We start from the raw sequence: 26,088 nt of genomic DNA, 5'->3' as shown, positions 1-26,088 counted from the left end.
AGCTCTTTTTAATGGATATTTTATATCACAACAAATATTTTTAATAACTGAAAAATGTTCTTAGGAAAGTTGGAGAGTTTTCCAAGCCTAGATTGTATCTTAAGCCTGCAAGGTATTGAATCCAAGGGATTTGATTCAGCAAAGCATTTCTGGAGCTATTCACATGCTTAAAAGTACACAGTTACTTGGCACTGCTTTGCTGAATTGATCAGTAATATGTTGTGATCTGAACTTTGAACCCACAGTGGGAACAGGAGATAGGGTGACAGGGAGTAGGCAGGCAACCAACCTGAAAAACAGCCTTCATCTCCAAAACTGCATTAAGATAGTCTGGCTTCCTATGTGATAAAGAATACTTGTTTCTACGACAAGGAGCTTGTGTGGGTTAAATGAAGTAGATGCTTAATATAGAAGACAAAGGTGTTTCTCTTCCAGGGGATTTTCAAAGATAGCTAAACAAACAAACAAACAAAGCCTTTCTATTAGAAATGTTATCTGTTTCAGTGATGTTCTATGACCTAAAAAGCTTAATTTAGACAAAGAGCTTTAGCACTAGCTCCTGCAGTGAGGATAGCGAAGGATCTGGGTCATTGTTCCTAGAATTAACTGATGTGACCTGGTGGTGAGATATGAAAATAATCTTGTCAAATCCTCACCAGGTCATTCTCACCTACTTTCAGACTTACTGTGGGCTCCTGCAACTGGACATGTGAGTCAAACTGGCTCGAGTCACTGAAAATATCTGAATGTCTGAGAAACTGTCTTGTAAGGAGTTCCTGATTCAAGCCCTGGGATAACAGGCTGCAAATCAGAGTTGCATTACCACATGGAGCTCAGGCTAGAAACCCTACAAGGATAAAGTACTTACCAAACAGAAGGACAGAGTTGCCCTATGGATTATAATGAGTAAGTGTCAAATAATTTCATTATTATTTTCTTTTTTTAGAAGAGATTTATTAAGCATCTCAAAGCATCCAGAAGGTATATTAGAAAATGTTCAGGCCCTCCTACTGACACCTTTCTTACCAAACATCCATACATAAATTTGACAGAAATAGGGAATATGAAAAATACAGCAACAAAATGCTAAGTGTGTTTTACAAATTTTGTTTTTATTTTCCAAGAAATGCAATATAAGGAATAAATTCAAGTCCTACCTCAGTCAATAGATAAAGACCATTATTCTTCAGTGGAATGAAAGGTTTCACTGCAGAACTTTTCTATGAGATATGAGCAATCTACATTTAAGAAGACAGTGTATCTATGGAAGGATTTTTACAAGTCGTTCTTCATAGCATGTATGTAAGTGATAATTAAATACATCTCTTGGGTGATAAACACATGGGAGGAAAAATAAGACTTTCTTTGATCACATACAGGTTCCACTGAAGCAAAGAAAGGTGATAGCTGCTCTATGGGCAGCTGTTACCTTCAGGTTTGGGTCATTTGCCTCTGAAGTCTTTGTTTTTACCTGGACACTAGGAGCTAAACTCAAAAAGATGCATGATTCCGCTGTGGGATGCCATGCTGACCATCCACAGTGCTCAGGCAATGGCCGCTTATTACAAAATGAATCAGTGCTTGTTGTCAGAACCCAGATCAACATTATCACCAGCGGAGGAGAGATTCCTACATGGCCTTAGCTCTACTTCTGCAACACTGACCCAGGGAAGCAGTATTTCCTGCAGCATGGAGGACAGCATGAGGCCACCAGGTATTGCAGCACCAGCAATGGGATGGTGACTAGCTGGGAGGAGGCAGCTGTGTTCAGATTCCCTCCAGGATGGATGCACAAAGTTTCAGCTCTAAGACAGTGTTTTAAATCATTATGCTTAAGTAGCACAATGCACAAAGGAGGCAGGCAGTGGTTTAATGCACACTTGCTGGTATTTTCTATTTTCTAGCAGTAGGATGCCTGTGCTCAGCTGGCAGGCTGTCAGCTCCCCTCCTCAGCTGCTGATTGCTTTCTTCCGTATGCAAGCTTCTTGACTCAGGGCAATGGATCCCATTTCAGCTGTGGCATGTCTAAGCTTTATTCACTGACTTGATGCCCATAGTTTCTCAGTACTTCATTTGTACAGTTAACTACTTGTAATTATTGCTTCACCAGGGTGCTGTAAAAAACTAAAAACTACAAGGCATTTAGATATTGGTTAGTTATATGCGATCTCTTAGGGGAAAAGAAAAGAAAAAAAAAAAAAACAAAAAAAAAAACCCCAAAGTTTAAGCAGTTTAAGACCAAGTTTCTGCCCAGCACAGACAAATGACCTAGAATAAGAACTCCTGCAGTATATTAGCTTGGTGTATTCCCCCTGAAAAATGGCATTTTGCTACTTGCAGAGGTCCCTGAGGAAGTCCATGGTCAAGCTACCATGAGCCAACCCAAGTCAGCTCCTTTCTAGCATACTCTGGCCACAGAACAGGCTGCTTTGCTGCCAGCGCAGGCATGTACTGTCCTTGTGTGTTCAGTTGGCTCTAGCTCCTGTATTTAAGATGAACATATTGTCTATTTTCTGTTTCCAGAAGATAGAGGTGGTACCAAATTCCTGGGATAACTCTGATGCTGCAATCAAAGAGTCAAAGACTGCGTGGTGAGTAGATCCAGCCACCACAGTGCTCAATGCAAAGCCCATACAAGCCGGTGGAAGGGCTCAGCATTGATCCTGATGGTCATTGCCCTTTTCACCAAACAGAGCTATAGTACTTGGAATGATAGTAGGGTAGTGGTTACAGGCCCTCTAGAAAATGGGAAATGTCTGAAGAAAAATGGTTCAGATCCTTTGGTACGTGGATGGATACAGCTCTGTGTGTCCCAGCACTTTATAAGAAACTAAATTCGTTTCTGTTCTAGTTTTCTCTTAAGACACGTGGCAAAGTACAGGGCAAAATTTAAAAATCTGGTGTGATTTCACTGCTAGTGCCAACATAAGCAGCATGGAGGTAATTCCCTGTTCAGCCCATGAGAGCAGGTTTAAACTTCATTTATGCCATTTGCTTCCTTCTTTAGTCCTTCTTGTTCCTCTCTCAGAGGTTCCAACTCAGGTCCATCCTGTATGTGTTCTTTGTTCCAGTTATTTCCGCCTTCATTTTCTGTCCTTGTGGGTTTAGTATCCTCTTCTTTTGCCTTTCTTTTCTTCTCCTCCTTGGCAAGCATACGGTAATTATAGTAGTTCATGATGAACAGGAACGTTCCTGCCAGGACCATCACAGCCCCACATTTAATGAACATATATTTATAGTCCCCAAAGGTATCAATGAGTGTTCCTGTAAGAGACATATTAAAAAGAAAAAAAAAAAAAAAAAAAAAAGAAGAAGAAACTTTGAGATGAAGGAAATACTATTGTGTTATCAGTTCCTATCTATAAAGGGACACCCTTGTGACTTTAGGATAAAATAAAACATTCTCTGTACTTCTGATCTCTTCTCTAAGCGTTCTGATCTCACAAATACTTCACACATACTCCACTTTACAGCCCGTGGGTAGTTAACGTCGATGTAGGTAACACCACCAGAAGTCTGTATATTAAAGTGGAACGGGATAGTGGCAGCTTTCTGAAAGCTGTGTGTGAGATGGCACCTGGCCACTGCTTCTGGTCTCAGACTAGTGACAATGACTCATCAATTTGTTCCACCATGGGTCATTCTCCAACATCAGAGAGGACTCGGCTTTTGGTCACAGATGCCCTTTCTGCATTTCTACCTGTGATCTGAGGATGAAAGTGCACCATGTGGAACTGGAAAACATTAGTTCCAGGGAAAGCAAAGATGATGCTTTCAGTGTCAGATAATTTCAATGCCAAGACAAATGTGACAGGTTCCTTTGAAAGGTTAATGCCTCTGTTATGGAGTAACAGAGTAATTGAAGGGAGACAGCTTAATTGAAATGTCAGTGTTCTCCATTATGTCAAAATGTAATGCAAATCTTATTGGGATTATGATCCTAAGCATTAATTCCCACTTACTGGAGCATCACAGACCATTTGTAACATCCCAGATCCTAATTAAAGAAAGACACACTCCTAACCTGGCATTCACAGTGCAGATCGGCCTCCTTGAAACTGGCCCATCATCCATTAGCTCTCTGACTTTTTGGAATATGTTCTCCTTCTTAAAGTGGGGGATCTTAATTACTTCCTGACTGACCCTTAATGTGAATTAAGGGTGATGATTAGTTCTCCCACTGCATGACACTAGCAAGGGAATTTGTGGCCACCAAATACATTTCCTGATCTCTTGAAGAGTAACTTTCAACTGGTTTGTGTCACTGGTTCTTCCTGAATCACTCTTAGATTTTTTTCAATGCACAGTGTATTTCATGTGGGTGGTGAAACATCAACCAAATGTTAATTGCAATTTTTTTTTCCCTTTTCTGCTAATCAGGATGACCTAGAGGTCTCATAAATAGATCTCAATGAGAGTCTTAATGAGTAGAGTATTGGAAAATACAACAGTAGGATAGCCTACCTCTTTTCCTTTGAGAATAAGATAAAGCCATAAAACACACTGGGAACAATTTACTTAGTTCATTGAAGCAGAACCCTGCAGTAGGTTATTAAAATGCCAAAGAACCAATAAATTTGCTGCTTATTAAAGTAGCAGGGAAAACCCCACAAAACTAATATTACTGATTATTACATAGTACTGCTTTAGCCTCATTAGCAGTCTCTGGTCATTAACTTATTTTCCCACACAGAAAATTATGTAGCTCAGAAAATGGTCATTTTAAAATTGTATTTTCTTTGTTTGTCATTAGTTAATGAATCTCTAAGGCAGCAAGAGGATACAGCTGCTTCTGTCACACTGGATGGGCTATATAGTAATATGAAGAACTGAATGACTCTGTAAGGGCCATCACTCCTCAAACTGTTGACTTCAGCTCCGGTACTACACAAAAAGGGGTAGAGGAGAATTACTGGATTACAGATTACCTAAGGTTACCAGCAGAAGAAAGGTGGGTGGGAAGAAGAGGAAAAAAAGATGTTTTGAATCACTTCTTACAAACTGTGCTGGCAAGAAGTTACATAAAAAACCCTTTGAGGGAGCAAAGTGAAAGCAGGAGGAAGGACACTCACCTCCAATGGGTGGTCCCAGCAATATGGTGCAGCACTCTGCTATGGTGACCAAACCAACAGCGCTTGTGAAGCGGGAGGCTCCCACAAGGTCCATGAGAGTTTCAAAAAGCATGGCACAAACCATGCCAAAGGCCAAGCCAAAAAAGACTGAGTAAACGACGAGCCCTTTGTAGCCTGAAGCCAATGGGCACAGAAGATGGCAAGCGCCATTGAAAGCGATGGAGAAGCTGAAGAAGTACTGAATCCGTGGCCTCACCCACTTGCTGTTTGCAATGATGCCAGTGGTCGGCCTGGCAACCATATCCACGATAGCAAGAATTGAAAGGAGGAAAGCAGCTGAATATTCGTCAATGCCAATGTGCTTTGCATAGGGTGCCAGAAAAACAATGGGGGCAAAGAAACCCAGGAACATGAGCACATTTCCAATCAGGTAAATCAAGAACCCTCTGTGCTTAAAGAGGGAAAAATCAAGATACTTATTGACTTTTTCACAACAGTCCCTTTCTTCCTCCTCTTCTGTTTTGGTCTCTGTACAGATGTTAGTGGGACTGTTTATTTCTATGGCATCTTTAGTGACTTCTTCTTTCAGGACCTCCTTCCCTTCCTCAATTGTTTGGGTTTTGACTGGGGTTTTGTCTGCACTGATGGGTCTGAAGAGAGCTCCAGCAACACAGCAGTGCAATAAAATTGCACCAAGAATTAAAAAGCTGCCCCTCCAGCCATAATTGTCAAAAAGGAACTGGTTGAGAGGAGCCAAGGTGCAAAGCATGACGGGGCTTCCTGCCATAGCAAGGCCATTGGCAATAGGTCTTCTCTTCAAAAAGTATTTCCCTATGATTATCACTGATGGCTGGAGGTTGAGAGCGAGTCCCAGTCCTGAAACAAAGAAAAACAGTTGAGACATACAAAGAAAGCTTTGAGACCTATTGTGTCTTCATTGTTCTAAGCAAATTCGTGGAGAACCAGTAGCTCTTCAGTATGAAAGTCTGGTGCTAAGCACCAAAGCACATCCTTCTCATACAAACTGCTGCCAGCACTCCCTCCTTGGGTGGTGGGCACCAGACATGCCCAGAAATGTCACATCAGAGTTCCCAGATGCTCCTCAGTTGGTGGTGTGAGGGAGCTGGGTCTGATGCATGAGATTAAGAGGTCTGCAAGTACACAGCAAAACAGCTACTGAGGATGCCAATTACACCGGACTGTGGAGTGTTTCTTCTAATTAAAATTTATTTTTATTACATTTAGATGTGTAAATGATATTACAAATCTGCATTGCTAATTCAGCAATCCAGCTTCTCTTGCACAGCTAAAATCTGAAACACCAAATGCAGTGATGGCCTCAGTGCTCTGTGGTTGTATTTAAGAGCACTAGCGAGTGATAATCTCTTCTTTTTACACATTCCTATGATTTGTGGTGTTTCCTTACAAAATTAAATTTGCAAAACTCTGTCAAAATGACACTTTAAAACTATACCACATATTTTTCACCGTATCATCTAGGAAAGAATGAGCCACATTAGAACAAAGCAGAAATGTAATCCTTGAAGTGATTATACCGGGGAACATGAATCCTGAAAATAGGGTCGTGCAGGTTTTTTTCTTGTTCATTAGTCTATATAATTAGTTTGTTTAACTCTGCAGTACATAATTAGGCATATTGCTTTACAGAAGAGAATTTAGAAAGGTCAAGGTCCTCAAAATTAATTAAGGAATGCTATCATTAGTCAGTGATAGGGTTGAAACCAACTGGTGCGGGAATTTGACTGATGTTAGATAACTTAAATCTGAATGGTTTTACAAAATTATGCTTTTTTGCCAAGTCTCAGATATGCTGTTTTTTGGTTTTTTTTAATTACTTGCAAGTTTACAACACCAAAAAGAAATCAAAAAGTCATCACTGAAATTAGCCTTGATAGGAAACGCATTCTCAATTCCAATTTCTCATTCTCAAACCAATTTCTGGTTCTGGAGAACCTATGCATTTGGTAGGTCATTAGGAAATACAGCTTATTCCTAATTTATAAGGGATGGGGTTCATGCCTATAAGGAGGACTGACCCCAAAACTGCGTAGGTAAAACACAATGTTGTGAGAGAGCACAGCTGGAAGTGCTCAGAAATGGGATTATTTTCACCCAAGAAGATGCAGCACATTAGATTAGAATCTGCTCAAAGTCCATATTCCCAGACTGGTAGATACATGCAAATATTGAGCCGTCTTTTTCACAAAGTCCTTCTTAGATCTATTCCATGTCGTGAGGTGAAGGAAAATCAGACTGGATGCCAGCTGCCCACTTAGCCAATAATCAACTTGAATCTTTTATTATATGAACATTAATTTGCCAGTCAGACAAATCTAATTTAATATTACATCATGCTCTTCCCATTAATTAAATTTGGAGAGTTTCAAATTGGCTGACTGGAATTTCAATTTACTTTAACCTTTTGGCTGGCTTTAGGTGGAAATATTTATTTCCATTTTATTCCTGCTTTTTGAAACTACAGTAACTTTGCTATGATTGAAGTTGTTACTCAAACAACTACATTTTCTCCCCAAGAATATGACAGAAAGGTCTACTGGTAGTGTTGTATGAACAGAACCAAGCCTGCGCTCCTCAGAACATCCTTCCCTAGATTAAATTCATCTTCCCCAGAAGGAAGTAATGGTGCTGTACAAGTAAGATGAGTAGCTATTGATCTTGTTTTTCCTTTAGTAGAAAGGGAAGACCCTACCAGGTATTTAAATGCTCAGCCTCAAGAGCTAAAGCAAAGATTCAAGTTTCATTTTCCCATGTACTTCACCCTAGATTCTATTTTATTTAATAGGCATCTCCCTGTTGATAGAGATTAAATGGAAATCAGACCGGCCCTTATTGACTCGTTTGAAATCTGCTTTTTCTACCTCAGGCATGAAGAGTTACGTGCCTGAATATCTACCCAGTGCACCCTGGCTGGCATCCCTCCAAACCCTCAGCTTGCACACCCAATTTCTTTGTCTAAGTGCTACCAGGAAACAAGCGACTAGTGAAGAAGAGAACCTGGGTTTTACAGCACATGCAGGGAAGTGCCTCATGCAGCTCAGAGCTCAGTGCTATCATGAGCACTATCAGAGCTGCTTCAGAGCTGCCTCTGACAGCAATCCAACAGGATCCTGGCTCCTGCTCTGCATACAAATGGAAGGGGACAAAATCAAGCAAGCAAGCAAGATTGCCTTGTCTAATCCCTGTGCTATAAACAGGCACTTCCTGCTCTGCTCCTCTAAGAAGAGATTCCTATTAACATGCCACAGGCACAGGACTGTGGTGGAGACCTCCCAGCACCAACTGTTTAGTTGTACCTCCATCCCTGGGCATTCTGGGAACACAGACCTTGACATCAGTCCAGAAAGGAGGCTGGAAAGTGTGTGATGTTTACAGGCTGCTTTTTAGCAGATCACCCCTGCAGAAAGCTCTCTCCTTGTACAGCAACACAGTCTCGTGTGATGAACAGGCAGCTTCGTAATTGCCCTTGAATGCTTCCATGTTAGGCCTGACCAGCAACAGCACTTCAGGCATAATTAGAGGCATCAAGCACGTTAGCAGGATTACAAACCTCTTCCTCTCTCTGTCAAATTAATATTCCTTCTCCTGCACACACACCATGCCTGGAAATGATGGGTTATTAGCTAAGACCTCATCCACCCTCAAATGCAGCATGCAGGAGGGAAGGCATCTCCATTGAAAAATGTGTGTCTCTCTGAGGAAACATCCAGGCTCTACCAACAAGAATTTATGGTTTCCACGAGCTCATCCAGCATTAATCAGCTTGCTAGAGGATGCTGGGGTTATTTTTGGTGGGGAATAACACAGATCTATGTATCACTACATTTTGAGATGGAATCCTACATGAAGGCTTATTCAGTACTGTGCAAATTTGATAAAGCAATACTGGTCCATCCTTGATAGTAGCTGGTTGTATTGATTTTAAAGGATGGATTCACACTTTTCATGTTCAGAGAGCATCAACACCTCATGTGTCTGCACTGAGCTAGGGAACGTTCAGGTAAAGCATACACCTTAAAACCTCAAAAGCCAGTTTTGAACTACTGGGTCTATGCCTTCTCCTGATAGAGTTTCTGACATGGAGATTTATATTTCACTACAGAAAATTCAAAAGATAACTTTAATAGGGAAAAATAATTGTTGTGCGTCTAATGAATATTATTTTCAGATAAAGACTTCCCAACTTGATGTGCGGACAAATGGCACATAAACCAAAGCAACTCCCTGTAATTTCATTTCATATGTCTCACAGAGGGAAGGTAACACACAATTCTATCAAAGCATGGGTGCATTCCTCACAGCTGCACTTGCACCCAGAGCTTGCCTTGCCCTGGGCAGAGCGCAGTCAACCTGCATTGACTTCAGCAGGACCTGAGGGCACTGGTGGGCATCCTCACCACTGCCACTGGCTGACAGCACTCAGCTACAAAGAATGCATCGCTGCACGCGATGGTCAGCCAGGGACATGGAGCTAGGCTGGAAACAGGCTCTGTACTAAAGCTCAGCTGCTGCAGTCAACAAGCCAGGAACCCCCTGTCAGCTTTATGCCACCACATTCCCATTGTCTTTAGCCTAAAGGAGGATGCCCAAACCATCAGAAATGAACTTCAAGTGTGAGTCAGAAGGAGATGCTTTCTTCTTACCTGTAATGAAGCCCACGCAAATGTAGAGTTGCACGATGCTGGTGCAGAAGGCAGCTGAGACCATCCCAATGCCACACAGCAGGCCTCCGAGGATAACCACAGGTCGGCTGCCATAGCGGTTCACTAAAATGCTGCTAATGGGACCTGAGAAAAGAGAGAAGTGAGGTCTCAAAGTGGGCGCATCCAACAGAAGGCAGGTAGAACTAGCAGTATTATTACCCCTGGGTGCCGCTGACAGCTTCCAATGTGACTTCAGAAAGAAAGAGCAGAAAAAGAAAGTTGATCTGCACTGTGTGGGGATGGCAGTGTGTCCCGTGCCACACTGTGGCTGTGATGATGACAGTCCCTGCTTCAGGAATGAACAACTTCATTACAGCAGGCAAACAGTGATATTGGGTGAACACAGAACCCCAGCACAGGAGCTCCATGATTTATTAGGATGCTAAACCACACACACAAAGCAGTGGTTCATATTATGAGGCTGATATCATGAACACTGTTGCATTTTTAATGTCTCTACTTAATGCAATTCCGATACTGCTGACCAGGATTGAAGCTTGAGCAGAACAGTTAATTAATTCTTAATAGCAGCCTCTGTCGGTAGAAACAGTTTGGGATGATGGATGAACTGGTTCCAGAGAACCAGTTTGGTCTTGTATTTATTAAAGAAGTGGTTTAGGAAAGCACAAAATCATGAAAGAGAGAAATGTCTTATCAAAGACTACAGATACCAAAAGGAAGCACTCAAATCAGAGGAAGTGAAACAAGACGGTGGCTTTGGGCAGAAGTTCTTGTTTACTGTAGCCCAAGTTAGCCATAAGACCTGTAGAAATCAGAATCACAGATGTTGAAAGGACTGTGGAGGTTTCGGGTCCCAGCTCCTGCTCGAAGCGGAACTAATTTTGCTGAGTGGTTATCTAAGAAGAACACAAAGCTCTCCCCTGGGGCAGCCTCCATGAAGGCAATGTCCCAACCACACAACAACCTGCTTTCCTGAGCAGTTGAATGGGGGGTGGGGGGGATCTCAGGCAGGTTTTACTGCAGGTCCGAGTGACCTTCAGCTAACAGTCTTCATCTGTTATCATCAGTGTTATCAGTTTTACAGGGGGATAATCAGTCCATTTGTTTGCCTGCCTGGGTGGAGAGCTTTAGTCTCAAAGGTGCTATCAGCCCAGGCTGGGTTGTGCCCGCAGGGAATGGCGAAGAGCTTAGGAGCAGCCTTCGTGTCTTCCCTTTGCACCCTGAAACCTTAACTTCAAGGGACCATGAGCTTGTTTTGCTCAAGCAGCACAGCCTATGGGATCACAGTCCATGCTTATGAGCAGCAGCATTTGGGCACTCTGACCAGTTCACCTACATCACACTGGTGCTGAAGACCTTGAAGGTACCAACTGCAACCAGGGAGAGAAGAAAGCCAGGAGTAGGGCATCTGCTCTGAATCTTTCCAGACACTGGAGAATCCACAGCAAAGGTCATGACGAGTGCCCTGCAGGAAATGAATCTGCCACACCGATGCCTTATGAGACACAGGAGAATCCAACACATGGCCTCAAACAGATGGGAAACCAAAACCTCCCTGTGCTGCTCACAGGGCAAAGGTTTCATAACAGTCCTGAGCAGACCTTTTAAATGCACTGAAGCAAATTATGTCCTCCAAATTACTTCAACTTAAGTCATCTGGACCTACAGAAATATAGAGGTGATTGTCTATAGGCTTTAAAGGAGCAGCCTTTTAGAAGCTGTCCCATCTCTTGGCAGAAACTCTAGCACGCAATATGTCATATAGCTGTGCACGCTTCAGCACACAAACCCTGCCAGTGTGGGCACAAATCACAGACACCCCCACCTCCAACCTCCCAGGTGTCTGCAGCCATCAGTGTCACGCCAACAGATGCCAATGCTCCGCTCCTGCCCTGCAGGACCCACAGCACACTGCTCACAGGGATCAGCCATCAGACATGAGATCAGACTGCAGCATTCTGGGGAGCTGGAGAGACCATCAAATAGCTCACATCAGCAAGAGGAATTAAGAGGAGGGAACAACAAAGCCAGGACCGCAGTGGTGGGTCCTGTGATGGGAAACGAGATTACTACTTTGCTTGCAGCTATTGAAAAAATTAAAAGTGTGACAGCATCTGGAAACAGAATGGAATTGAAAAAACAGGACCTGTCATTTACCAGTTATTCAGCAGGCATGAAAAGAATAAAGATGCTGTGCATTACCACACACAAACCTATTATGGGAACTTCAATCCCAAGGCACCTTTGCTTGCTCACACACACAGCCCTGTCATGCAGGAACCATGGACTCCTGCCCTCCAACCCACCCCACCTGGCCAAGGAGCTAACAGGGGTTGGGCTGATTTTGTTTCCCAATTGCAGAGCCAGGTGAGGACAGAACAAGAGAAATATTTGACTAAATGCCTCCCCCCCCCAAAATTTGCCCAGCCTGACCTTGCCGAGACTGCAATGGGAATGCTGTTGGATTCCCTGAGAAGTCATTCTAAGGAGCAAAAACCATCTTGGCTGCAGAGCATGTCCCTAGGCATGGCACCATAGGGACTAGAGCAGCATCACTGAGCCAGCATCCTCCCCATCACAGCAGGGGACACACAGCAATTTCTAATGGGGAAGTTGGAGATAAGATTCAATCATTCCTTTACACCACACTGCATTAAAAGGATGAAGCTGCTGACATAGGGCTGCCAACAGTGAGAAGTGATGGCATATCTCACCCAGAGAACTGTTCACACCATATATCCCCTGAAGATGCTGCTTGGGACCATTGAGCTCCAGGAAGACTGACGTCACACAGAACACTGTCCCCAGCTCATATAAATCATCCTGGTTTAGTGCCCTTCCTGCACAAAGCCTCTCCTTTCTCATACCTGTTACAGCTTTCCATCGGCTGTCAGCTGGGGCATGGAAGGCCATGTCAGAGGCTGATCGTGGTAGTGTGCAGAGCACAGCAGCTTGCCGCTGGGAAAGCACGCAAGCCCTGCCTCATTTGTTAGCTTGTCCAATTACTTTTCACCTTGAGTTTTGTGTTTGCAGAAGTGAAAAGGACCCTGAAGAGGAGACTGTAAAACCATGAAGAAAATGCAAAGTACCTGGGGCTCTCCCCATCACTCCCCCACAAAGCCAGGCCTTCTTGTCATTTCTCCTTCTTGAGCCACTGAACTATGGGGCAGGCAGGATGTAAGGCGGATGCAGCATTTAACAAGAAATATCAATCCAGACTGGCTTAAGCCTCCACAAATGTGACAGTGCTCAAGAAATAGACACCTGAATTGCTTTTCTGTTTTTCTCAGTAAGCCTTATGAATTTTTTATGGGCAGTAAAACTTCCAGAGTTGGTGCAAAACACCAATGTATTTTTAACAAGGATTCTACTTCAAGCTTTCTTCTCTCCCTTACCTGTGACCACATATCTATTCCTCATTTGTAAAGGCTGCTTTGTGATTTATTTTCATTTCTTAACTTGACCAGATATTAACAGCATCAACTTTCCCCATCGTCAGCGGAACCTGGCTGGGATGAACTGCTGCTGAAATATTTCTGCACCAGGCTCAGGCAGCCCATACCTGAGAGGCCTTTATGCAACTCAGGCTTATCCCATGTTTCACAACACTGACCTTCTGACCGTGCAAACACTGTATAAATACTGCATTTCTGCTACCAGGACCACGTGATGGCCGTGCAGGTGATAAAACAGCAATGCTTCAAAGTGCGCTCTTTGTGGGGCGGAGATGTGGGAGCAGCAGTGTCCCCAGCACTAGGGCTGCATGCACATTCCAGCTTTCTGAAGAGCTGTGGCTGTGCAGACATTGGTCAGAGCTGCCCAGATGATAGTTTATGTTTTCCAATCTGCTGTGAAAACACAGATAATGCACAGAGGCTCAGCCGGACAGGACTGGCGGGGGCTGCATGGAGTCACTGGGGACACTGGAGGGAACGTACCCAGCTGGAAGGAAGGGAGGGAAATCATTTATACTAATAAACCAAAGCCTATTATTACACCAGTAGTAAAACAATGGCAGCAGCAGGCCTGCAATTTCCTCAGTAATAATCTCATTCCCTTGGTGGGATAAAAACACTGCCATTGGCCTCGTAATTTATCCACCAGGGTACCAGGCCTTTGTAGCAGAGCAGCCTCCTCATTACCCAGGCAATGAAAGAAGTGCCCTGTGTTATTAACAGGCTGCCAGGACAACACGAGGGGCCGAGGAGCACGTGCACTCACCAGACACATCCTTGGAAAGCCAAGGACCCTACACACATATCCATTTTCCACAGCAGCATCCTCAGGTTAAAAAAAAAAAAAAGAAAAAGAACAAAGCAGATAAGATCCAAGCCTGAGAGAGACAAAGCGTCCTCATCCTTATCCAGCAATCTTATCTGATCAGTGCCCTGGCATTTCAATTCCCAGCCCGCACTACTGATGCGCTGCAGAGCAGCCACAGGCCAAAAGCTCCAAAATCAGGGCTGGAGCCAAGGTCCTTTGTGTCACTTTGTATTTAGGCAATTAAATAACTGTTCCTGCAAGGGGACAGCATGGCAGGTGCCAAACATGCAGCTGCTTGTGCTCAACACTTCCTTGGGCCACTGGGTTGGACCGCAGCACATCACAGCTGCTCACCTTCAGAAGGTCACGGCTTCATGTTTTCTGAATTTCTTTCCCATAATTTTTGTAGCTAAGCTTTTACTTTGGCAGAACCACAGCTTCTTATCCCTTCCATCATGAAGTCCAGCTCCAGATCAGTTCCCTACTCATTCCTTCAGATTAACTTCCCTTGCTTGGCCCTCTTTACATTCCTGCTCTACCTGGCATGCTCTCCAAAGCCTCTGTGCACACCCCAGAAGCCCTACATAACTGAACTGAGAGAATATGCATGCTGGGCAATCATAGAATCCTTAAGGTGGGAAAAAAACCACTCAGACCACCAAGTCCAACCATCCACCCATCCCTACCATGTCCACTGACCCTCTGTGCCACATCTCCACAGTTACTGAACACCTGCAGGGACAGTGACTGCACCATTTCCCTGGGCAGCCTGTGTCAAAGCATCACCACGCTTTTTGAGAAGAATTTTTTCCTAATAGACAATCTGAACCTTTCTTGGTGCAACTTAAGGCAGTCGCCTCTTGAGGGGTTGGCATCAACTTTCTCTCACCCCTTCCTACAGCAACACACAAACACATTGTGAACTGGCCAAGGGAAGAAGCCTTCACACACATTAACTCCACATTTTGGAGTGAATTATAACTTACTCCTGGGCTTAACGACTGCCTGAAAAACATTATCAATTCCCCAACCCAAATCCTTTGCTTTCTTCTGGTTCATATTAATCTCTGTTTTTATTAAGTCTATCACATCCCTATTACTCCTCCCCAGTGACCTTCCTAGCTCCAATGAAGGACAAAATGATAAAGCTTTGTGACGAAGTCCACGAACACAGAAATATTTCACCCAAACCTATAGTGTTATTATTGCTCTTAACCAGAACAGAGCTATTTAAAAAAATAAAAAATATAAGCACATACATGGTGACCTTGCTGGGTTTGGGTGCTTTCTGAGAGTCAGGAGAAGTATATGAATCCATGGCATCATCCATTACAGAAATCCTATCATCTTTCACCTGGTTTCCTTAACAAATTCCATGCTGATAATGGTGCTGCTACTCTACAAACTGCCTCGGTGTGGGAAGATGCTGTGCTTCAATGACAGGGGGGAGCTCCCTCATCCTTGATAGGACACTAAGAGATGGCCATAATGAGCAGAAGGATGCATAACAGCACTATGCAGTAGAGCTGTGCTCATGGCAGGAGCACCTGGGCCTGGTCCCCAGTGTCTGCACAACCACAGCAGGTAACACTGGTGTGCCATGGGGGTTCCTCTCACTTTAGCCTGTGCAAAACAGCCAGGCAGAACAATGCATGTCTAGCTACAAAAAGTGATGGAAAGACCATACTGCAGCCCCTCAAACTTAAAGCAGAAGGATAAGCCATTTACTCTTTAGAAACACAGAACCATAGAATCATGAAAGTTGGAAAAGACCTCTAATATCATCCAACTGTCCAACTGTCACACCCCTACCATCAGTATTTCAGCAGGACACACAGAACACCATCCAACTCCACTGGTTGGGGCCCCTCCTGCCCTGGAGCTGTGGTTATTTGCAGGCAACTGAGTTGAGCACAGAGACATGGGTGAGGTCTTCTGGTAGCAGAAGATGTTTAGACCAGATCAGAAGAACGTATACAGCTTTGATTAAGTTAAGAACTGCAGAATCAAACTCATTATTAATATAGCTTGACGCCACTGCATGTTGTAAGGTCCTTTCTAAACCTGTCACTGCAATTTATCATGCCAGCAATGTAATAAAATACAGCTATAAAATTTTGGATTAAATGCTCAAGGTCAACAGTTGACTTTCAGCTCCCCAGTCTCTTGCTTGCTGCTATAGCTGATGCTCTATTAAGCACTTACAAGCTCTGGGAGAAAGTTTCTTTGGAGAAAAGACTCAGTTGTGGGGCATCTCCAGAATTAAATCTTCAGACGTTTCATTCAATTTCAGAACAATAAATAATAAATAACAAGAGTAATGAATACTGCCTGGCTTTGGGGATAAGGTTTTTGCTTCAGAAACAATTTGGTTTTTGTTGTGTTTGCAAGAAGTGGCTCACTGTTTTGCACTACCTTTGTAAAACATGCAAATGATTCCCTAATATCCGTAGAAATTTGGAGATGTATGAACAGCACCCTGGAGATTTGGGGAGTACTACAGCATGCATAGCAAGACAAAGATCAGGACTGCACTGTGCTCCATATACACTAACGGCTGATGGTAACAGAATGCATCACTTCTGCCCACAGTTCTCACCTCCTTAAAGCCTCAGAGAAGCCCAGAGCTGCTACAAGAACATTAGTGCTATTTGGTAGATAGGTTGCTCTGAAAGTAATGCCCCCTATTTATTCCTATGGAAACTACAGCAGATACAAAGAGCACAATAACACTATTTGATAGAGAAGAGCACAGGGCTGCCTGCTTTGCTGCACACTGATCCATTTTACTGATTGTGAGCAATGGAATTGTTTTCTGCAGTCTCACTCTGATTACAAAACACAAATACATGCTCTGTCTACAGCAAGGAGTGTCCCCCTAAAACAACTCCCTGCATCAAAGAGCATGGCAAGGCAGTGAGGGACTGCATGCTAAGGATGTTTGCAAACAACAGCTGCTATCTGCAGGGCATTGGGCACTCCTCAGGTGCACTGCCTCAGGCTGGTGGCACAGCACAGGGGACTCAGCAAGCTGCTCTCTTTGTCTGCTACATTTCAAATAGAGCAGTGATACCAAGACTTTGCTCTGGGTTGTAACAGGGAGGATCACAATAGGTTCTGAATCAAGAGTTGCTTCCACTTCACTATAAAGCATCATTACTTTCATTAACTACTGCACCACAGTGCATTATAGGGAATAAAACCACACAATTTTGGTAACAAGGAATATTTCCAGAATTGATTCAATAGCCAAGATAAATTCTGATAATGTTCCTTGCAATCACTAAGAGTACTTTCTGTCTCTCTCTAGTTGCAGACTTTATTAAAGGCAGACCAAGTCTCTCACTGAGTCGGGAAAGCTCTCCCATGATGATTGAAAAAAAAAAACAAAACAGAGAAAAAGCAAACTGGTGTGCTGCTTTGCAACTGATAAGAACGATTGGCCTTAGAGATTTCATTGCTGTGATTATAACCAGCTGCTCTCCTCTGCGCTCACCCTTGGCTGAGCCCCCGTCATTTCACTCTGTCATAAGTTATCTGACTTTTGGACAGCAAAGCACCACTACCACCTCCAGCCACATACCCTGTCCCATCTACAGTTTATTTGCACATCAGAAGCAAGAGAAGAACCCCATCCCAAAGAAACACCCCTTCATTCAATTACGCTCTGCGTGTGAGCATGTTTCCCTGAGCAATATTGGAAAACGCAATTAGAAAACAAATCTGCTGATAAAGCAGCACAGATAGCTGCTGGTGCTTTTCCTGTATATTGCCCTAGAGCAGAGATATCCGACTGATATCTGCCTTACAGCAAACCCAGCAGCTGGGGCAGGCATACTCACCTGCACCGTACGTCGTGGCCAGCATGATGGAGGAGACCCATGCAATCTCGCTATAGGACGTGCCAAAGAAATCCTGGATTTCTTTGTAGAAGATGGCTATGCCTTTGGGGAAGGCGTATGCAAAGCCGATAGAAATGAAAGCCCCAAAGACCACCACCCAGCCCCAGCCACCATCCGGGGGGCTGTTGACTGGCCCCGCATCGCTGTGGGGCGGCATGGCCACAGGACGCGAACGGGCACCCGGTGCTCCTTGGGAAGCCCTGCAAAATAGAAGTGCAGATGGGCAGGATCAGTGCTGGTGGTGCTCCCCAGGCTGCACTGACAGCACGGCCCCCACACAGCTTCCAGCTATTGATTTTTGGTGCCACGAATATTGCAGATATCAGCCAGGTTTAACAGTGCATCTCTATGGGGTCTTGGGGAAAGAGTGGGCCAGCAATGAAAATCCCACTGGATGAGGAAAAGATTCAAAAGAATGTCTCCAGCCCAGAACAGCCCCTACTAGGAGCCCCCCAGGGCATCCCCAGCCCTACTTGAGACCCCCAGCTCCACGCAGCACCTACCTGCAGGAGCAGCTCTGAGCTCTGGGCGGTGCTGGATGGCATGGGACAGCCTCCTGAACCGCACCCAATGCTGAGCCAGCAGACCAAACCTCCTTTACACATATTGCTGCTTTTCCTTTTTTTCCCCCCCTCCTTATCTTTTGTTCCCCACCTCTACAACACCAAACACCAGCACCCAGCCATCTTATTGGGGTTAATTAAACCACCCACAGCAATTTAAACAGAAGTTACTGTTTTTCTGTGTTTCTACCAGCTTTCTTCCCTTCTCCTTACAAAGCTGTGCACTGTTCTCCTGTACTGCTACAACACAGCAGTGCTTGGCACATAAACACACCGTGTTTGGGGGAAACATCAGTGCTGTTTGTTCTTGCTAGAAAGTTGCAATATTGCTGCCAGGCTCAGGTCTTGCTCAGCCTTGCCTCCTCTGGGCTCAAGTAACAGTCTGACAGGTCACAGAGGACATTTCTCAGCCCCGATTTTATGCAGATTCGTTTGGATTTCATAGAATTGTAGAACGGTCTGAGTTGGAAGGGATCGTTAGAGGCCATCTGGTCCAACTCCCCTGCAATGCACGGGGACACCTACAGCTCCATCAGGTGCTCAGAGCCCATCCAGCCTGATCTTGGGTGTCTCTAGAGATGGGGAACCCACCACCTCTCTGGGCAACCTGATATGGCCACCTCCATTCATATGCAAACATGAAGACTGGGGCATAACTGGAGTGCATTTGTCTTTTGGGCTTCCCCAAGGACACAGGGAGAGGGACCCACATGACATTCCTTCTCATTTTATCACTACAAATTACTAACTTCTGGCTCAGGTGCAAACATGCCAGTCACTAATGAAATGAGGAGATTCCCTCCTCTCTATCCCAGCCTCACTCCAGCGCTCCCCACACAGTCTGCCACCATAAATCCCACTTTTCTACATAGGCAATTAAGAAATAATGGAAAGGAGGAATTGATTGCTCTTTTGCTCTGTCATTTTCCTGGTGCTGTTAAAAATCTCCTTACAACACATCTAAAGATCCCTGAAAACCATTCCCCTTTGCACTGGTGGTGTTGCTGTGACAAGATGGTCACAAGCAGAATGCGCCCATCTGAGGGAAAGGAAGGGACAGGCGTTCTCCCAACACCAACCCTGCAGCAGAAATCCTGGGCTGGAGAGAGAAAAAAGGGCTTCCTCGCAATGCAGGGAAGTGTGGGGCAGGAGCACAGCCCTGGGGCCGGACTCTGCTCCTGCATCCACAGGGAGCAGCCACTCCCTGCAGGGCAGGTTTGTTAATTTGTTCGCAGGAGGCAACAAAATTGATTAAAATTGCAAAATACTTTTTCCACTGACTCATTTCCCTATCGCAATCCTCCATGTAAATACATGAGAGCTATTGTATTCCCAGCACTCAGCTCCAGAGCTGGGGAGAGAAAAGGGGCAAAGGGGAAAGGAGCTGGGAACAAGCCCAGGGCTGAACCTACTCCCCCATCCACCCATTTTCCACTCCTTGCAGTTCTTGCTGATATTTTAAGTCTTGATTTTTTAAATCAAGTGTCCTTTGTCTATTGAAGTCTGAAGAATGGCTAGTGTCACTCTCCAGTAAAAGAAAACATGAGCTCTTCTGAGAATGGAAAGCATTTCTTTCCAATGTCTTTTCATTTTTCCAGGCTGGAAGGGGCTTTCAGCAACCTCATCTAGTGGGAGGTGCCCCTGTCTGTAGCTGGAGTGCTGGAACTGGATGATATTAAAGGTCCCTTCCAAGCCAAACCATTCTACCATTCCATTCTTCACGGGCCAGTTTGGAATTTGGAAAGGATGTTACCTGGAGCCCTTTGCACAAGGAGTTCTATTGCAGCCAGAGGTGGGAGCTACAGCTCTGTAACTCACATGGTTGTGTTTCTCAAAGCTGCCACTTTCTATTTACTAACAAAATGCAGTGGCAGCAAAGGCCAATCAATGGCCGGGGTGAAAACTGCTTCTCCATTTATGAAAGAGATTATGAGCAGCACTCATTGCAAAACCAAAAGGCTCTCCATGGTGACACAGACACAACACTGGTACCTTCCTCAACACAGTTGTCTTATAAAAAGAGATACCCCAGTCCTCCAAAAATACACAAATGCATTTATTTTCGTAATACTGTTTTGTTTTCTAAGGGATTTGGGAAAACCCACCAGATACATGAAGCATCCCTACTGAAGGACTGGATTCCCAGAAACCACAACCTAAACCCAACAGTGACATCAGTTCTTCCACTCCTCCCCCATTGCGGGGTTTTAATCAGTAGCCCAAACAGAAACATTCGTGTTGGTAAGAAGATGGCGACAATTAATTTAAATCTAATAGCTGGAATATTTTCACTGGGGAATTCAAGCAAATTATTCCTTTGCTATTGCATCTTGGTCTCATTTACATCTTAATCCCAGAAGGGCTTTGCTCTGATATATCTGGAAAATTTCTATCATAAGAGAAAAACAACATAGTTGGAGTACTCAAAGATGCAGAGCTCAGCTATTAACATCAATGGCAGATGTCACAGAATCATTAAGGTTGGAAAAGATCTCTACCCTTTTCTGGCCATGCCATGACTTGAATGACAAAAAGAATAATACAAAAACCATGCTTTTCCTAAATGCCACCAAATGCAGAGCTGAGAGCAGCATTTCAAATCATGCACGCAAACAGGCAAGAAAACAGCTGGGGTGGAAGGCTGTGCTGGAGGTGTTATCACACACTGGTAAATACAGAGTCAGAGCATGTTACTCATTTACATGTACTGACAGCAAAGGGGACTCTGCTGAAGGATGTGGGGTTCAGATCTCCCCAAGTCCAGGCTGACAAGTGCATACCTCCTTGCTCAAGGTAAGCAGGCAGTGAAGAGAGGCTCTTTGACATTGGGGATGTAAAACTAGAGCTATGTCCCATCTTTCTCTAGTTTGCCTCACCTGCTGAGTGATTGCAATTGTCCCCCCAGAAACCTCCCTGTAGCACACGGGAGAGGCAACCCATATAATCTCAATAGGAGCAGGCACCTTTGCCTAACCCTTAAGTCAAGGCTCATTCTGCTTTCTTCCATACTGCAACATAGAAGCAAGAAACAGAACCAAACAAAGGAAGAGGTTTGGTGTGTGCAATGGGCAGTGTGGACAGCAGAGTGATACATCCCTGCAGATCAGACCCTGTGCCCTTAATGCAGGGTGATGCAACAGTGTTACTGTAGACAAAAGCAGACAGGCTCCTGTGCCTGTATTTTCTATGTTTCTTTGCTCTTCTGGCTGACCGTTGTCCAGCCGATCGAGCTTGATGCTTTAGTATTAACTTTCAAGGTCTTACATGGATTGTTCTGTAGGAGCTTGCTGAACTTTTGACACTGTACATCCATTTTGCCCTATGAGATCAAAGAGAGGAGACACCGGGTCCAATGCAGTGTTTGCTGAAGCTTGTTGTAATCCTGGGTTTGCAGAGCAACCTTCCCAGTAACCTTTCTGTGTCACCAACATGACCTCATGTAAAGCAACTTCCAAGACATACTCATCACCTGGGTTGTGTGTATACAGCACTGTGACTGTGGACTTCAGCACAGTCAAAATTTCAACCCAAAGCAATATCCCATATCATTTAGATTCCCTGTGCATCCCCTGCACACCCGTGACTCCTCTGGCAAGCCTTGCTGCTGCTTTCCTCCTCCCTCAGACACAGCCTCACTGGGTGCTGCAGAACTCCCCTATATTTTATGCTCACATATGAAAGAAAGATCAAACTGAGTAATCAATTACTTGTTCAGATCAATTACTTGTTCAGATATTTGTTTCCAGGATAAAGCTCCTAAACCTGTTATTATTACATATGTCTCCTTTTACTATGACTATGCTGCTGCTGTCAGATCTATGAAGGCATCAACACCTCTTACTGAAAACAACACCTGAAAAGAGCCACAATGCAGGTTTGCCATAGCCAACATTGACTTGGGTGCTGGCAAGGCAACGAGTGAAGGCAAAGTGAGCCTTAATGACTGACAGCAAGATTGTAGCACCAGAATTAGGGAACATTTGAAAACATGTTCAAACACTAACTCAAGATTTACACCAGGGGTATCTGACCTGGGCCTCACTAAATTAAGAGGAATCATCTGGGGCTGCATACAAAATATATCATTCACTTCCCAGTGTCTTCTCTACAACCATGGGTGCCAGAAACATTAGTTTGTTGTTTCTGTTGTTTTAAAAAGACAACAAAGAATAGGAGCAGAACAAAAACTATCATACCAAAAATGCTGTAGTAACTGTCCAAATGTAAAACAATTTCCCTGTGGTCAAGCATAGCGAGATTTCCAGTGAAATAATAGGAGCTGATGACATACAACATGCTGTCAATAATTACTTGGCAGAGGTGTTTTTCTCTCTTTTGCCAATGCACAACATCAGAAAAAGCCATGCTTTAGATCTTAGGTTTCCAAGGACTTTCTCAAAGAAATACGTTCTCCCATCCCATATGAGGAAACATTGAGCTCTTGCTTCACTTACCTCCCCCATAGGTGGTGGCGCACATGATGGATGTGATCCAGGCAAGCTGGCTGTAGGAGATGCTGAAAACAGCCTGGAGCTCTTTAAAGTAGATGGTGAAAGCTTTCGGGAAGGTGTATGAGAATCCTACTGAGATGGAGGCTCCAAACACCACAGCCCAGCCCCAGCCGCCATCAGGGGGCACATAGCCCAGGTCCGAGGTGAGTGGAGGGGACATGGTCACAGCAGAGCTTGGAGCACAAGCTGAGTACCAGCACCCTGCAAGGCAAAGCAAGTGTGTGTCTTACAGAACGTGCATATCATGCCAGAACTGTAAAATCATTTAGACTCACTCTTGAAGCCTTTTCCTAGCTATTTAAAGCTTTATGGTGCAAATCTATCACAGTCAAAACCACCCTTCCCTCTCTTACAACCACAGCCAGCCCTTCCGTCTGTGCTTTAAACACACTTCCTCAGAAGCCTCCCCCAGAGACCCCACGCGACACTGCAGCCCAGCTCTCACCTCACTGCTGGCTGCTGTGGGTTTTCCTCTTGCAGTCACTCTGCTTGTCCCTCTGGGGAGGGGGGAGATGCCACACTTGTGCTTTTTTTAGGGTAAATGCTCCATTGTGAGTTTTTCAGACGTGGATGGAAAGCCTCATGATTTCAGGTTATCCCTGCTTAAAAGAATAAGTCCATTATGTGAGCAGCAGGCGATCAGCCCCACAGTGCCTCCAGCTCCCCGTCCACTACCACGATGAGGCTTTTCTGGGCTGATTGCTTCCCCAGAGCCAACACAAAAACTGCAACCAACTACCTGCAAAGTAGCCAGAGTTTAGGGCAGCAGTTCCACTCGTGGCCGGTGCCTGCCAGGTTAGCAGATTATCCTCAGGAATTAAGGCAAATCAAAGAAGGCATTCACTCATTCGCATTCTTCCCATGTTTCCTGACCATTAAAATAAAATAAGGGTTAAAATAAATAAATAAACCTATGTGCCTCTCAGGAGTTAATCCACAAGTCTCCTCCTAAGGTCAAGATGTGAAGCTGGAGGAGAGAGGAGCACATCCCACAGCTGAGGGCCTTGTGGATAAAAGGTGGGTTATTGCCATCCCCTATTGCAAACTCAGAAGCAAGAGAAGCCAACAGGAGCAAGCATCAGCAGAGCTAATGAGAAGCAGAAAGCAAAGGGATCAGCTGGACACACCCTGCTGAACCTCAGGTTGCTCACTGGGGAGACAGGGACCTTGCAAGTAAATAAATAAATAGAAGAATATTCAGGGGAAGTGCAGTGTAATTTGCATCTATCGATGAGCCCATCACCTCTTGAGAAGCACGGTTTGCTCAGCAACTCTTACTGATTTAGGAGCATTTGTATAAGATCAGAGTTGCAGAAGCATCACTGCTGGTGTAGTAAGAGGTTTTGCTGGAGAAGGATGGGCACATGTCAGTCCTGGTCTCACCCTCCTCCCTCAGCACTGCAGCCACCAGTGGCAGAAGGATGTATGGTCAGGCCCCCTCCAACAGCATCAGGGGTTGCACACATGGGCTACAAGCTTGGCTCCCACATGAGCCATGGGTGGACTCACTGATTGTTACCCTGAACTCTCACTGGAAGATGAAAGGAAGGTGTGGAGGAAGAAGCCCTTGGCTAATTACCCTTCAAATTCCCTTGCTTGTCTGCATCCTCACTTGTAAGCACTCTTTAAAAGGTCCAAGAGTTGCTGTACTCACGTAGATGCTCTGAGGGCCACCAGCAAGCGCACACCACACTGCTCAGCTCTCTTCTAGCATGAACTAAATCCCCTAAGGCCTGTCCTAAGCAGGTGAGCAAAACTTAGATATAACTGTAGGACACATAAGCCCCAAACACCAACACTGACCAAATCCAGTCCTGAAGAAATCTACCTGTCTTGGGAGCTGTTGGGTTTGCGTAGATTTTGTTGGTCTATCAAATTAAGATCAACTAAGAAACCTAAACAATTAACAACAAAAGAATAAATAATAACGTCCCGTTACATTACGATACCATGCCAGAATTACAGTAGCAAAGACAACACCTGCAAAGTTTCTCCCATTCTGATGTCTATTTACACTACCCAACTTAAGCCATTCAAATACTGTTGAGCACCTCAAGCTTCCCAAAAAATAACCACACTGACACATCCCAGAGGCTCTGACATTAGGCAAAGTCAATAAAAAAACAGCTCCTTCTACAATATCCATTTAAAGGAAATCTTTTATATTTTGATTCTCTTTTCTCAACAACTGTTCTCTAAACTGTCAATACCAACTGGGAAGCCTTTATTTCATACACCAATGTTTACTTACCTCCAGGAACTACCCCTGGTTTTTCCTCTCAATATCATTCAAGTCCTCCCACGCTACTGAAGCAGAATTACAGACCTGCAGTTGTCCAAGTCACATTTAAACGAAGGGGCATTGAATATTTTATGCTGTTCTTCAGTCTGTGTGTAGAATTTAATTTATCACCTCTTGCAGATCATCCCTTCTCTCCCCATCAACAAGGGGTTTTATTTTTTCTTTACCCAGAGAGCACTGTATCCTCCCCCTACCCCCACTGCCCCCTCCACCTTTTTCTACCTTTTACTGTAGCAAAGGAAAATTCTGAGATTTACCACAACATGACCACAATATAACTCACATTCACTGTAGGGGCCCTCATTTCATTATTTGTTTATTTTTTTATTTTTGCTTGTGGTTTTACATGTCTGGACTTCCCATTTTTCCATCTACCATTCCCCATAGGCTTTCTGCTTTAATACTATTACATCTGAATCTTCTTTATCCACTGCTCCTCCCTTCTATTTAGAAAACTGGTTGAGACTACAATGAAAAACTTCCCGTTAAAGAAATTCCACGTCTCTTATGCAGTCCCAAGGCCACACTAAGGTCTTAATCCAGATGACATTACAAGTTTGGGTCCTTGATTTATTGAGCTTTTACCTTTTAGAACCAGATACACAATCTCAGACCTCCATTTCTGTAAGCCTAGCCAGCTTCAGAATATTATTGGACTGTAAAACTATTATTATTATTATTTTCTCATAAAGTTAGAGCACCGTGACAAATCAAACCCAAGCGTAACACAACTTCACCTGGCAGTCCAGGGGCTCCCTCAGGCAGAGTTCCC

The 26,088-nt window shown here is 44.3% G+C and overlaps 1 protein-coding gene and 1 long non-coding RNA gene across 4 annotated transcripts in view; one reads left to right on the top strand and one right to left on the bottom strand.

The window, feature by feature from the left end:
• LOC107319998 overlaps positions 1 to 2,202 on the top strand; it is a 57,014-nt gene extending 54,812 nt beyond the window's left edge. Inside the window, exon 10 of the long non-coding RNA XR_001558074.2 lies at positions 660 to 2,202. This is a non-coding gene — a long non-coding RNA (uncharacterized LOC107319998). The remainder of the gene's footprint in view (positions 1 to 659) is intronic.
• LOC107319997 (monocarboxylate transporter 2-like) lies at positions 1,092 to 25,509 on the bottom strand. 3 transcript variants are annotated; one of them, XM_032447235.1, is made up of 6 exons: positions 23,754 to 25,509; positions 23,460 to 23,613; positions 22,958 to 23,215; positions 9,755 to 9,898; positions 5,073 to 5,948; positions 1,092 to 3,264 (listed from the first exon to the last, which is right to left on the bottom strand). In XM_032447235.1, exons 3-6 carry the CDS (start codon positions 23,172 to 23,174, stop codon positions 2,972 to 2,974), a joined length of 1,530 nt encoding a protein of 509 aa, XP_032303126.1. In that variant the 5' UTR covers positions 23,175 to 23,215; positions 23,460 to 23,613; positions 23,754 to 25,509; the 3' UTR covers positions 1,092 to 2,971. The 3 variants fall into 3 exon arrangements, with proteins under 3 accessions (XP_032303126.1, XP_015730915.1, XP_032303125.1); XM_015875429.2 differs by lacking the exons at positions 23,460 to 23,613; positions 23,754 to 25,509 and adding an exon at positions 17,881 to 18,140 and having other exon boundaries at positions 22,958 to 23,019; XM_032447234.1 differs by lacking the exons at positions 22,958 to 23,215; positions 23,460 to 23,613; positions 23,754 to 25,509 and adding exons at positions 17,881 to 18,140; positions 18,444 to 18,534.
• Positions 25,510 to 26,088: the final 579 nt, after the last annotated feature.

This window comes from Coturnix japonica, chromosome 12 (genome assembly GCF_001577835.2).
Source record: "Coturnix japonica isolate 7356 chromosome 12, Coturnix japonica 2.1, whole genome shotgun sequence".
Taxonomy (NCBI): domain Eukaryota; kingdom Metazoa; phylum Chordata; class Aves; order Galliformes; family Phasianidae; genus Coturnix; species Coturnix japonica.
Note: the sequence above shows the minus strand (reverse complement) of the source record. Positions and strands in the feature narration are given on the sequence as shown.